General features: G+C 36.3%; 1 protein-coding gene across 1 annotated transcript; it reads right to left on the reverse strand.

The window, feature by feature from the left end:
- Positions 1 to 912: 912 nt before the first annotated feature.
- LOC127078606 (uncharacterized) lies at positions 913 to 1,740 on the reverse strand. The gene has a single exon (XM_051019046.1). It carries the CDS (start codon positions 1,738 to 1,740, stop codon positions 913 to 915), a length of 828 nt encoding a protein of 275 aa, XP_050875003.1.
- Positions 1,741 to 15,464: the final 13,724 nt, after the last annotated feature.

The raw sequence follows: 15,464 nt of genomic DNA on the forward strand, positions 1-15,464 counted from the left end.
GAAAATACCATCGGTGCCTCTCTTGAAAAGTGGTGGTTCATCCCAATAATAATGTTTAAGATCATGGAAAACTTTCTTCTTTTGCTGGTATTTTAGGTCTGGTGCAAGCACTTTAGCGGCTAAGTAGTTGACAAAGTTAGCATACCATGGCAGGGTGGTCTTGGTGTAAATAGATTCCACAACTTCATTAGTTTCCGTGTCATTATGTATTAAAGAGCATTTGATCGTTTCGCTTTCACTTTCTAATTGGGCTACAAGTCGATTGTAGGGGAAATAGTCATTTATGGGCACTTGTTCGGGTTTTAGATCCTCAATCCTAGAGAGATGATCTGCTACTGTGTTCTTGGTGCCTTTATTATCTTTGATCTCTAGATCTAATTCTTGTCAGAGTAGAATCCACCTTAAGAGTCTCGGTTTAGCATCCTTCTTACTTAATAGGTACCTAATTGCGGCGTGGTCGGTATAGACAATTATTTTTGCTCCTACTAAGTAGGAACAAAATTTATCTAAAGCGAACACAACGACTAGGAGTTCTTTTTCTGTGGTGGCGTAGTTCATCTGCGTATCGTCTAAGGTTTTAGTTGCATAATAAATAGCATGGAGATTTTTATCTTCTCTTTGTCCTAAGACTGCGCCAACAGCGTAATTATTAGCATCACACATTATCTCAAATTCCTTACTCCAATCAGATGGTTTCATAATGGGTGCGGTAATAAGAGCATTTTTCAGATCTTTGGGTAGTGTTTTGAGTTCTATTGAGGGTTTCTCGGGACGTGTCATTGGATTTGGGGTTAGTGCTAGACATTCTCTCAGACTGTCATCTACATATGGATCCCGCCAATCATCGCCTTTGAATATAAGAGGTGTTGGAATCTTTAGTATTTCGGTATACTTAGATGGTTCCTTCTCCATTTATTTCACATATTCGTTGATGACGTCTAAGAAACAACATGAGTCATCTATAGCTGGTGCTTGTAGGAATTTTGCTAAGAGAAATTCAACTTTTTCTTCTCCAACTTCAAATGTTAGCCTTCCTTTCTTCACATCTATGATGGCTCCGACTGTGGCTAAAAAGGGTCTTCCTAAAATAATATGGATGTGGGAATCCTCCTTTATATCCATTATTACAAAGTCGGTAGGAATATAGAATTGTCCTATATGAACGAAAACGTTTTCTAGCATACCTACGGGAAATTTAATGGAACGGTCAGCTAGTTGAAGAGACATCTTTGTTGGTCTTAATTCTCCTAGATGGAGTTTTTCGCATGTGGATAAGGGCATTAAACTAACACTGGCTCCTAAATCAAATAGAGCTTTGTCTATGATAAACTTTTTTATTAAACATGGTATGGAAAAGCTACCAGGGTCTTTCAGTTTAGGAGGCATATTATTTTGAATGATAGTGCTACACTCTGCAGTAAGCATAACAGTTTCATTGTCCTCAATTTTTTTCTTGTTGGATAGAATCTCTTTAAGGAATTTAGCATATGAGGGAATTTGCGTAATGGCTTCTGTGAATGGTATAGTTATATTAAGTTGCTTTAGAAGTTCTACGAATTTCTTGAATTGTCCTTCATTTTTAGACTTAACAATTCTTTGGAGGTAAGGGATAAGTGGTTTGTATGGCGGCGGAGGCACATAAGGTGGTTCTTTATCTTTTGCCTTTTTGCTTTCGTTTTTCTTTCCATCATTGGTTGGTTCATTTACCTTTTCGGTTCCCTTACCAGAATTTTGACACATGGTCGAATTTTGGATTCTTGGGTCGATTAGTTCATATAATTCTGTTCCACTCTGAAGTTTGATAGCGTTAGCATGGCCTTTTGGGTTTGGTTGAGGTTGACCAGGAAATGCTCCAGCTGGAGCTGCTATTGCGACTTGTTGCTGGGCTACTTGGGAGATTTAGGTTTCTAACATTTTGTTATGGGTAGCCATAACATCAAACTTATTTGTCAATTGTTTCATCAGTTCACTCGTATGAGCATTTTGATTTGCAAATTCTTTATTTTGTTGAGCTTGGGCATTCATAAATTTTTTCCATCATGATCTCCAAATTTGACTTTCTAGGTGCTTGTGGAGCAACAGGGGTTCCTTTCGGATAGCCAGGTGGAATAACAGGTGTTGGGTTTGGTGGAAACAAAGCATTATTATTTTTATAGGAAAAGTTCGGATGGTTCCTCCAACCAGGATTGTAAGTGTTTGAATATGGGTTTTCTTGAGTATAGTTTATTTGGTCGGTGGGAAGACCAGCCAATAACTGACAATCAACATTAGTGTGCCCAGGGTTCCACATAATTCACAGTTTGGGGTTATAGCAGCTACGGTAGTTGCTGGTGTTATGGTCAAGCCTTCGATCTTTTTAGTAAGCGCATCCACTTTAGCATTGACGCGGTCTATGCCGTTGACTTTGTACATTCCGCTTTTCGGAGTTGGTTTTTCTACAGCAGCACGTTCACCTCCCCATTGGAAATGATTTTGAGCCATGTTCTCTATGAGTTCATAAGCTTCGTCATAAGGTTTGTCCATTAGAGCTCTGCCAACAACAACACTTAAGTTCATCTTAGTCTTATACAACAGACCATTATAGAAGGTATGGATAATCATCCATTCTTCAAGTCCATGGTGTGGAGAAGGTCGCATCATGTCCTTGTATCTTTCCCAAGCATCGAAAAGAGATTCATTATCTTTTTGCTTAAATTCGTTGATTTGAGCTCTTCGCATAGCTGTTTTTCTTGATGGAAAATATCGGGCTAAGAAGACTTTTTTCAACTCGTCCCATGTGGTTACTGAGTTTGAAGGTAGAGACTGGAGCCAAACTATAGCTCTATCCCTTAAGGAAAAAGGGAAAAGACATAGTCTAATCGCTTCTTGATTGACACCATTTGCTTTAACTATGTCTGCATACTGCACAAACACTGACAAATGTAAGTTAGGGTCGTCTATAGGGCTACCTGAAAATTGGTTTTGTTGAACGGCTGATAACAGCGGTTTCAACTCGAAATCGTTTCAATTGATAGGAGGGGCAACAATGTTGTTATGTGGTTCTACTTGCGATGGAATAGCATAATACTTCAACGGCCGGTTTTGTGGTCATTCTGCCATAATGGGTTTTGTTCTGAAAATGGGATATTAGGATCTAGAAGATCGTATTTAATACGAAATTTTTTGATTCGGCATTTTAGATTAAGATAACGCTCCATATCGTTAATTGGTTGCTCTATCTCCTTGCTCTGAGAGCGAGTGTCTAGCATACAATCGACAAAGGAAAAAAGAAATTTTGTTGCCTTAGTCTATACTGCACAACAAATGAATCGCAATATTGACTAAATTAGTCCCCGACAACGGCACCCAAAACTTGATCGCGACCAGACGTGTTTGTCGGATGATGATTGTAAGTGCATAGCCTATAGTGTAGTTTTAAAATATTTATCGAACCCCCATAAAGACTAATAGTCAAACTAATGTCATCTATTATTGTAGTGCAAAGCTAAGGCTAAAGGGTATAAGGTTATGAAGGGGAATAAAAATACTAATTTCTAATGGTTTAAAAGTTATGATAAAAACGAGTCCAAAATATGGATTCCACGTTCCTAAGAGCTTAGGTATAATTTAGGAACTAAATATGATTCTATCGCGTTATGTAGAAAATATCGACTTAAAGGTCTCGTCTTATACTCTCGCACTATTGACAAAAATCACACCTCCTAACCACGAGATTTTTATCTTGCTAGCCTGTTCTAATTAGAAATCGTATTTTTAAAGTAAATGAGATCCTAAACGATTCCTAAAGCGCTCTCGGTGTTTTTAGGATCTATGCCTAGTTTTCATTATCTGGTTCCTTCCTCACACTCTCGCACTATCGGACTGAACCTTGATTTGTTCCACACTCTCGTGCCAAAACGATAAAACATACAATTGGGAACTAAATCCAAAACATAATTAAATCATATATTCACACCTATTCTTTCTACTGAGTCTCGTCGATAACGACGGTCCTCATACGCCAGACTCAAGGTAATTTAGCAAGGCATGATATTAATTGAGAGAGACATGATTAAGGCATTTAAAACTAAGAACAACATGGCATGCAAGTAATAAAAACAGTAAAACATACAAATATTAAAAGCAATAAAAAGAAAACCTGAAATTAAAGAAAACGGGAACTTGAATTGAATTGAAAATGTCGGCAGGCTTATTCTTGATCCAAGAGTACAATGAAATAAAGAAAAACAAGTGAGATAATCTCTCGATGTGAGTTATTGTCACTTTTACAAGTAAATTCATGCTTAATACTAAAATGCGATTCGGCAGAGCTTCTGCACAACTTAGATATCTCGAAACACCTCCCACAGTCCTATTTATAGAGGTTTTGCGTCCTTCTAGCTTCCTTTGACCGTGCAAGGAAAGTGGAGGGAAAATAGGTAGAGAAAAAATGGTCCAGAACTTCCTATTAGCGCAGTTTTGTTACTGCATGATAATGGTGAACTCCATTAGAGGAATGGCGAACGCCATTCCTTCCATACTTAAGTGATGTGGCAAGCAATGGGGGTGGAGAACGCCATCTAGCAGGTGGCGAACGCCATCTGCTCAAAATGGTCAAAACCAACTCTTTTGCTTTGTTTTAGTTCTTGTTTTGCTCCATTTTTGTGAGGCTTCCAAATCTCAAATGAAATCGGTTAGTAACTGCAAAACAAATAAAATGGAAGTAAAAGACGATAAAATGCATAAAAACATATACGGATAACATGTGAAATGAGCCTAAAAACACGATACGATTTCTCATTATCAATGATGTTGGGGTGGCGTTGAAAAATTCAAATGGAATGTGTTTTATAATACACACTAATGTTTGTGTTTTAATTAACGAAAGTATCACCATCCCATTGGTAGAAGCGTGCACCTTAAGTCACTTGTAACCAAAGGGTTTGAGGCTTGAATCCCCCTCGCCCCAGTCCCTTTTTTTTTCACCAAGCGCATTGGCCCCTAAGGGCGTGGGGTCGAACCTGGCCAATGCAATGTGTGTATTTTCTTATTACTTGTTAATTTTCACTTTTCTTCACAACTTTAAAAAACCCATAACTTTATAATCCCTTAACATTTTTGACCCATTTTTATGTCATGTGTTCATGAGAATGTCTATTTTATGATGATACAAAAAAATCCCAAAAATATTATTTATTTCAACACTTTTTGTTTGATGGAAAACATGTACTTTTAAGTGTTTTTTAAGGCTCCTAATTTATTCCTTTGGTTTATTTATTGGTTGTTCTTGATGTTGAAAGCTTGTATGATCATAACACACTCTTTTAAGTGTTGATTTTTATCCTTAACATGTTTAAACTTGATTATTTTCATACCATGTCTAAATTGATTCACCTTGAAAACATGTTTGAATGAATGGCTAAGAGGTGATTAGGGTTTCCACTTGATTGTTTCTTATTCATGCCATGATTAAGGTTTAGGCCTAAACTTGTCCCTAACATGTTCTTGCCTCTTGTTTGACTTGTATGCATAGTAATCCACTTAGGGTTTTACTTTATCCATACCATGTTCATATAATCCATGTTTTGATTATCTTTCTTTTGTCACAACTTTACTTGATAACTACATATCATGATTATGATATTTGTCTTGTGACACTCCACTTGTATTCTATCTCAATTTGTGATGTTGTACCCATAATTTTTTTATCATTTCATTCAAGTATTTCCTTCATGAACTTCCATAATATTGAATATGAATCTCATACTTGTTCATGTGCTATCTCTTGTGGTGTTATGTAAGCCTTTGTCATGTCTTGTTTAAGTTCATCATGCCTCAAAAACATGTAAGTAGCTTGTTCATGTCTTAACAATTTATGTATCTTTATGTATCTAAATCTAAGGGAAAGGATCTTATGTTGACTTCCTAGTCATGCATTGTTTGTTGTTTGTTGACTTTGTTTGTCCATTCATGCATTTACCCTAAATCAAAACCTACCCTTTTTATCAAGCTAAAACACCCACACAAACCTTGACTTACTTTTAGTCAATGAATTTTTCAATTACACTTGAAAATGCTTTAGTACACATGAGGCACTTCAAATACAAACCTGACTTACTTTTATTCAATGGATTTTTCAATTACACTTTCAAATGCTTTAGTACACATGAAGCATCTCAAACTCAAACTTTCACTTACCTTTAGTCAAGTAACACTTTCCAAAAACATATTTTACCCCTTTTATTACCCCATTCAAAAATGCAAACAACTTTTAAACCAAAACATAGATAAATTCAAAAGGTTCTTGTAGAGTACTACTTATGCTTAGGATGATAATACCTTCCCTTTCCATAACCAACCCCCATACCTTTGATCTTTACTTGTTTCGCTTCTAGTTTTATTATTTGTTATGCATGTTTATTTTTGGATTTATTTTTGAATCTTTTCCCCTTCACTTGGAAAAATAAAAGTTCGATGGTGATATCAATGTTTTGCGAGTCAAGTTAATCCAATAGCTTGGTCTCCGGTTCTCACCGTGACGCCACTATCGGGTTTAAACACCATCTTCATTCACTCCAATTACCCTTTGGTTTAAACACCATAATCTTACAACCCTTTGGTTTAAATACCACCGTCTTACCACCCATTGGTTTCAACACCACTCATATTACCATTGTGGTTTAAACACCACTTTTTCAGTTTAAACACCAACATTTTGGTTTAAACACCACCTCAATTCCTCCTTTTGATTTAAACACCATTTTTCCGATTCAAACACAACCCATTCGGTTTAAACACCATTTTTATATCGTCCTTTGGTTCAAACACTATCTCCTTGGTCTAAACACCATCTTCACTTATATCCTTTGGTTTAAACACCACAATCATATTATCACTTGGCTTAAACACCACTTCCATACCTTATTGGTTTAAACACCACTTCTAGTTTCTTCTTCGGTTTAAACACCATTATTTGGTTTAAACACCACCTCAATCAATTCTCTATCTCTTTAAACCACTTTTTCCAATTCAATAAAATTTATATCATTTTCCCTTTTCTATCTGATTCAAACACCATTTATATATCTTGTCTAGTTTAAACACCGCCCCTATCAAATCTTCCTTTCTTTTTCCGTATTAGTTCCATGAACTATACAACTCTGATTTCCTTATTGCACTATAAGGATACGTATGCACGAGGGCCCCAATCCTCAGCGATCATTCTAATTATTATTCTTTTTCCCTTGTTGCAAGTAATCTTTAGATATAACACCCTTTCGAGCAAAGAACAATCAAAATGGTTCTCGTTGAGTACAACAGATGTGAGGGGTGCTAATACATTCCCATTGCATAACCGAATTCCTTACCCATTTTCTCTTCCCTTGGGTTTTATTGATATTTTCCCTTTCCTTCGGGAAAAAATAAAGTTCGATGACGAGTCTGTTGTATCTTCGAGCGTGTGATGCGCTCGGGTATTCTTCGCATATCTTCAGCTGGGGAGTCCTTGCTATTGCAAGTAGGAGTCGAGCCTAGTTTTGTTTGTTTCCTTATGTGTTTGGGTGTTTATATTCATGATTTACTTGATTTATATTTTTTTGTTATTTATTGCATTCTTATATTGCTTTAATATTCATATTGTGCATATTCTGGATATATGTATACTTGTTGTTGTTGGGTTGGGATGATGTTACATGAGGAGAACTCTACACCCGAGCTTGAGCATAAACATAGGATAGTATTGTGACTAGATTCATGTTGACCTATTTGGAGTTAGTCCACTATCATGGTCGACACGAGACGTCATTCCTAGAGTAGATCCTTTTGGGAGCATCATTGTCCGCCAAGTCATTCGTCTGAGGCAATGGTATCTCAATTTGGGTCCATGACTCTATGGACCTATTTAGGGTTACCTTTGAATACTAGTACATACATGTGAGGGGATATTGGGTTTTGTAGGAAATTGAGACCCTACATACCTTGTTTCTCATGTATACATCGAATCTTTGAACCTACATCAGGCAGAATATACAGATTATCTAGAGTATGCCGAAACTTTAAATATATGATGTTGCATCTCATTACATAATGTATCATCATTACATCATATTAAATTTGATTTTTAGCATGTGAATTTTCAGGAAATCCTCAGTCTGTCATTCGTAGTAGTCCATCCAATTATGGAGAAGTCTGACCAAAGAAACACATATCAGTATAAACTCAGGGATTCTAAGCTTGATGAGTTGAAGAAGATTGGGGCTCTTTTGATCGGTGACCACATGGATGCCTTTAAGAAGGCGTATGGTAACTTGTTAGGGGTTCTGTTGACTAAAGAAGATACATGATTTATTCTTACCTTCGCCAAGTTCTATGATGAGACCAAGTTCCCTATATGAGTGCAAATTATTTACAAAATCAACGGTTGTATTTTCCCTTGAGAAAAGTAAACAATTCAAGTGCACTATAAGTAGTGTTATGCCCTAACTAGTCACTTCAGCCCACATGTATGAAGGGAGAAGTGAAACATTTCATTAATAGAAATGTACTTAATGCGCATGTTCCGCACTACTTTTTCAACTGACTCCAAGCATTTCACTTGTAGTTTGAGTCAGGCGACATTTGTGGAGGCCGATCACGACTGCTAAAGACTTTCCTGACTCCCTAAGTTTTCGAAAATCCTTGGGGGAAATTATTTTGGGCTGGTCAAAAACCCAAATGAAAGATTCCCAAATCAATGCAAATCAACTCCACTTGATCCAAGGTATATAAATCATCTCACACAAAATGCAAGGTACACTTTTTGATCTCCATTTTTCACTACAATCATCTTGGATCTTGAACTGAGTTGGACATTGGAGTGCTAACCTTACAGGTTCGTCCCATGCCACCATATCAGAGATTAACACCACCAATCCATGATTATTCACCACCTACTTCAATTATTTCTAGTTTCAGTACAAAAACACTACCCCTTAGGGTTTTGAGGGAAAGATGGGGACGAAATTTTTGGAAAAAGTGAGTTTACGGTTCGTCACTGCTATCTATCTATTACCTTATACTAATTCTAATTTACCAAGTTATATGAAAAACATATTTTATTACATTTTTGTTATTTTGTTTTTCACGACATGGTGGGTTTTTGGGGTATCTCAACTTTATCTTTGTCTTATATGTTTCTACCATAATCCGATATAGGAGAACGAGGGAGAGACCTAAGAAGCGAAGAAATTTCAGGATTCCTTTAGAAAAATACGAAAAAAAAATAATAAGGATAAGGCGGGAAACGAAATTGTGTTAAAGCGTGTCTTTGTGATTCCATCAAATACAACAATAGTTGCCAATGCTTCTAATATGAACTGTCTCAAAATTTGAGCAAGGGTGGTTCATGTAACCGTCGCGGGAATGTGATGCATCATTTGTCCATTATAAGAGTCGCTTGTGCACAAAAAATAGAAAATTAACTTCAACAATATAGGGGAAACGGTCGTAATACCCATCGTTAATTGAAATTGCAGGTAATTTTGGAGCAACTGTCGCAATATATGTATCGCAAAGTTCAATTTTTCTTGTATTATATATATATATATATATATAATATATATATATATATATATATATATATTATATATATATATATATATATATATATATATATATATATATAATATATATATATATATATATAATCTTCTGTGACCTTGTGAGATGTCTAGAGGTGCGAGGTTATTTCCCCGATCTTCATCAGTACAACTCCGTCTCATTAAGGTTTATGGTAGGTGACTCATATTTGAGAAAATCTCAAGATTAAGGTTGGAAAATTGGTCGGTTTGAGTTGATATCAGGCTCAAAACTTAAATTCACTGCGGTTACATTTTAAAGGCTCAATTTTGAATGTTGAAATTTTGATTTTCGACTTAATAGATTAAATCGGTTTGACGGATAAATCGAATGGATGTGATCGGTCTAATACTTATCAATTTTGCAAGTTTTTGATTTTTATTTTTGTATCTTTTTTTTCATAAAATAATTTGTGAATATATTTATAGTATTCGTCCATAACGTTAAATTCCACATGTAAAAATAATTATGCGGATTTTAATGTTAGAGACGAAGAATTTTTTTTCAAAATAACCAAATATTTCAAAAAAATATCGAAAATAACCAATTTTTCAAAAAAAATACCAAAATAACCAAGTTTGGTAGAGGATGCGCCAGATGAATTGGCGCACCCCCATACCACTAAAAGGAGGCGCCAGGAGTATTGGCGCACATGCATTGGGCCTCATGAGGAGGCGCCAATGCTTGTGGTGCCTGCATTGGCCCTCATGAGGAGGCACCAATGCCTCTGGTGCCTGTGTGTATTTTTAATGGTGGGCGCCAATTCATCTGGCGCCTGCTTGTGATGGTCATGTGGGCGCCAATTCATCTGGCGCCCACGTGTTTTGTTGAATAGATGTTCCGTCTCTATAAATACCATGCCTTACATACAATTAGTTTCACTCAAATTCATCTCCTAGTCTAGTTCAACCATCAATTTCAATTTTCTTTGTTTCAACAATGTCTGCGTACATTCAGAAACGAAATGCTGATGTAATATTTTATGTCGTTGCGGCTCCGATACAGGTTCGAATTTGGAACACAGATATGTTTGAACGTCTTAATCGAACGTTGTACAGTTGGTTAGAGGGAGAAATTGGAGAGGGTGAACGGATTAGAAGAATACAATGGCTTGTGTCCACGTTCAACCAACACGGAGAAGTGCACGAATGGGTGGATATTAAGACCGACCAAGACGCTCGTAGGATGATGCATTACATGTTCAAAATTGTTTTGATGGTTGTAATTGCATAGTTTTTGTATTCTAGTTGTTTTAATTGTTTGTGTTATTTTTTATGAACAACTGTCTTTTCGTCACAGTCTACTATGAAGTAAATTTAGTTTTCCATATATTGCAACAAAGGTACTTTGAAATAAATTTAGTTTTCCATATATAGCAACAGAGGTACATCTGAATTTATCTCGTTGTGCTCGTTCCAACACTAAGACAGTTATTACGATTGTGACTTGGTTGACGGCATGAACTACATAATCTAACCATTTTGTTCGTCGTATCCATTTCGGTTCGAATCCGGGTGCTGTTAGGGCGACCCTTTTTCTTCCTTCGCATAACTTCGTTGTGCCAGACGATGTCCCCTTGATATTCTGGCCAATAATCCTCTTTTGCCACTACCGAAAAACTAATTTTATAAACATTTGAACGGCTGGCGACTTTGTAAACTTCAGATAGCAAGTAGGATGGATCCCTTCGAACCTTTGAGCACACCGCAATGACATGGGAGCAGGGGGTACGAAAGGCTTAGAACCTTCCGCAGTCGCACCAACCTCTATCTAGTTCGACTCTGTACTGTCCCATCGGCATGCCCTCATTGTGATCCATGGACTCGGTAACACTAAACCAACCTTTAGTTCAGTCAAATACCATAACCACATGTGTGTTTGCTTTGGCAGCTTCATGTCTGATGAATTTCATTGAAGCATCACTGAACATTTGTCCAGATTGCAACACTGAACTCCATTTTGAGCGTCTGGTTTCAAATAACGCCCCTAGCCTGAAATATGTAGTTTGCACCAAAGCGGTTATTGGTTGGTTACGGATGCCTTTGAAGACAGAGTTCATTGATTCCACAAGATTTGTTGTCATGTGGCCCCAATGCTGACTGTTGTCGTATGCCCTAGTCCACTTCTACAACGGAATACTATCGATCCACTGAACCACATCTTCCTTCGACAATCTTATTTCCTCGCGGTAGTGTTTGAAAGAAGGTTCTGATAATGCATAACCTACATTGACAACCTTCTTACGCAACGTCTTATCTTTGATTTTCCGCATGAAATTCTGAGCAATATGTCTAATACAAAACACATGCGTCGAAGGAGGATTTTTCCAACCATTGTCAATGTTATTATATGCACTAATGATTGAGGGGTGTCTATCAGAGATCAAACACAAGTTAGGCTGAGGTGCAACGTGCAATCGGAGATTTCTTAGGAAAAAACTCCATCCCTCAGCAGTCTCCCCTTCAACTAGGGCAAAGGCGATTGGAAAAATATTGTTGTTCCCATCTTGTGCCACTGCCATCAGTAACATTCCTTTGTATTTTCCATACAACCATGTACCATCAATTTGTATAATTGGTTTACAGAAAGAAAAACCTATGATACACGGTTGATACGCCCAAAATAGACGGTGAAATATTCTATTTCCAACAGCACACGTACCATCTGGTGTATATGCGGGCAATGTTTCCATCTTGACAATTGTCCCGGGAGCATAGTGTTTTAGAGCCAACAGGTATTTTGGAAGTTGTTGTAAGACTCCTCCCAATTGCCAAACACTTTTTCAACAGTTTTTGTTCTAGCTATCCATGCCTTCCTATATGATGGAGTGTACTCGTACTCTGCCCTAATATGCGAGATTATTGTACTCACCTTTAACGACGGATTGTCGCCAATGACAGACAATATTTCATCGCATATTAGCTGAGATCTTAATTTACGATGATCCTGAATTGGGTTTGTCAGCATGCATGTATGATCTGGACCCATTGATCTAATCTCCCAAGACTCGCTCCTCTTCCGGTACGAAGCTGATAACCTAAAAAGGCAGTGCTCATTCGGACAATAAATTTTATACCTCGATGTATCAGTTCTGTCAACTCTAAAATTTGCTGATAGTTGCATGTGGAATTTCTTAATGGCTTTTACACATTCCTCTTTTGTGCGAAATGTGTCTCCTTGTTTCAGAGATCCTTGCATTTGCACGTAAGGATTGTACCATACATCTGCTGAAGGTTCATCTGAACCCAAATTTAACCTTGTCATGTCTTGGGGTGGGCAATATACATGACTTGCTGGTATTGACTCCTCTTCCTCTTCAGTGTTCACCATCGAATCAACCATGATCTCAGGTTCCTCTTCTTCATCGTCTGGAACATTCACCTCAGCTTGTTCGTCATCAGTCTCACAAAACACTTGTGACTGATCAATGTACTGAGACTCCTGTTGTTGATATGGTAATATATACAACTCTATATCGTTGTAACCAGATTGTTCGTGACTGCCAAACATATGTTGAACATCATCATCATCTCGAATCTTCTTCTGATGAAATTTTACCTGGTTTTCTGCAAACCAAACCGGATTTTTATAGATGATCTGACCCACATTATTGCACTGTAATTTCTTTTCTATTCTTTGTTTCAGATGTGAAAAATTTGATCGTCGATTTATTGTAAACCGAGTCACCTCTGTGTTTCGAAAACAAAAACCGAACAACTGATGATCAAATATTTCACCTCATGTAATGTTGTCTGGAAGACATTGTGTTGAAATATTAAATATGTAGATAATTTGAATGGAATTGAAACTGAATGCATTGTTAAGTTGTTCAACTGCACAACATAAATAGGTTGGTCATTGTTTCTAATATTTAGTTAATATTTATTTCTATTAATTTATTTTTGTAATTTATATTTATATTTTATCATATTTCAATTTTAACAATTTAAATTATTTATAATCAATATTTCTTTGCCTATTGCTGCTTGTCAAATTTATATCTATGTCTTCTTGTTTGCTAATATACAATGTCAACATAATACAACAATGTAAAGCTGAATGTGGCCATGTGAATCAAGGTGTGATACAATTTAACTAGATTCAACTTATATATTTAATAGCTTAATTAAGATACGTTAAAGAAAAATGTGAAATAACTAGGTAGTAGAAAATCAATCACATACTGTCTGCCATTGGTAAAGCATGGCAAACACATAATGTTATTTCTAACACAAGTGGCTATAGTTAATTTTGTACTTTTTGTGTTTGAAATTATATCAAGATGCACCTGATTTAAGTAAAAGTCGTTAAACATGTGCAATGATGAGATTTTAGAGATATTGATTAAATTCGACAGAAATGATTATACCGTTTGAGAGTGACAATTATGGCTTATCAAAATCTTCATGCTTGTCTGCCTTTGAAACAACTTTAGATTTTCACGTCTGAGGAATTATGTAGGTCTCCTTTTAGTAGTTACCATTCCCTTCTAAAGTCATCATCATCTTTAGCATTACGTTCAAGACAATGACTACCAACACCATAAAGGTTTAACACATATAATTTAATTATTTATTAATTTAATTGAAATTACGTGTATTAAAAATTTTCTAATTGAAAATAATATGGAATTATAAAGATTTATGAAAAAATCTAGAGATAACAAGAGTAAGAGTCGGTCCAATCAGTCAAAGAGGATATAGAATTTCATCTATTCTCGACATTCAATTCGGCAAGCATGTGTGATTTATGTGTCTTTTATTATGGTTAAATATATATATTATTTTTGAAAATTTGCAAAAATTTTATTTTTGTCTTTTTTTTTCCAATAATTTTTAAATGTTAAAATATTTTTGATGTTCGTCTCTTTTTTTCAAAATAATCAAATTTTTCAAAAAAAATTCTGAAATAATCAATTTCTCAAAAAAAAATCTAAAATAATCAATTTTTCAAAAAAAATATCAAAATAACCAAGTCTGGTAGAGAATGCGCCAGATGGATTGACGCACCCCCATATCAATAAGAAGAGGCGTCAGTAGCATTGACGCATATGCATTGGTTGATGTTGTGTGGTTGGTTGTTGGGTTTGGGTGGGTTCACATTGGTGTTGGGTGGGTTAACATTGGTGTTGGGTGGTGAATTGATGTGGGACATACGATGACGAAGTAAGTTGGCGCGGATCCATCAAATACCGCGGCTCAGATACAAATTGTTGAGTTGTTACAAACCTAAACCATGCCATATATTGTTGAGTCGGTCTTGCACCTTGGATGACTAGTTCGTTCAAGATGTGTTGTCTTCGATTCCTCCATTGACGATACATGTCTTTTGCAAAGTCTCTCCAGTCAGAATAATCCCACTGTGCATCGACCCTTTTTTTATGCCAATTCCCAAAACACGTGGGAGATTCTGGAATCTGTTGTAGCATTCCGAACTGCAGTTTGACCCGGTCACTTTGGTGCATTTCCACTGTAGTGAATCGGATAATCGGTGTCTTCACTGTCCAAACTGTAGCATCGTCATGGTTCACATCATGATTCAGACCCAGATATGGCCTCCAAACAAACTTAAAACAATACCAAATCGTTAGATGGAAAATAATTTGAGAAGTATTTTTAAATTAAAATATAGTTTGGTAGGAGTATTACATCGTCATGTCCAATGTGGTCCAATAGATTTCGATAAACTACAATAGCGTGTTTCAGACACCTATTGTAGTTCATTCCCCTTACTGACCACCTAAGATAATAAAAAGAAGTGAAAAATATTATTTACTGTTAATTATAATAATAAATATAATTAACTAAATGGTGAATGGTAAAGTGTTAGACTTACTTGGTTGCAAACGGGAATACGAATAAGCGCTCATT

Source organism: Lathyrus oleraceus, chromosome 5, assembly GCF_024323335.1.
Source record: "Lathyrus oleraceus cultivar Zhongwan6 chromosome 5, CAAS_Psat_ZW6_1.0, whole genome shotgun sequence".
In the NCBI taxonomy this organism is placed as follows: Eukaryota; Viridiplantae; Streptophyta; class Magnoliopsida; order Fabales; family Fabaceae; genus Lathyrus; species Lathyrus oleraceus.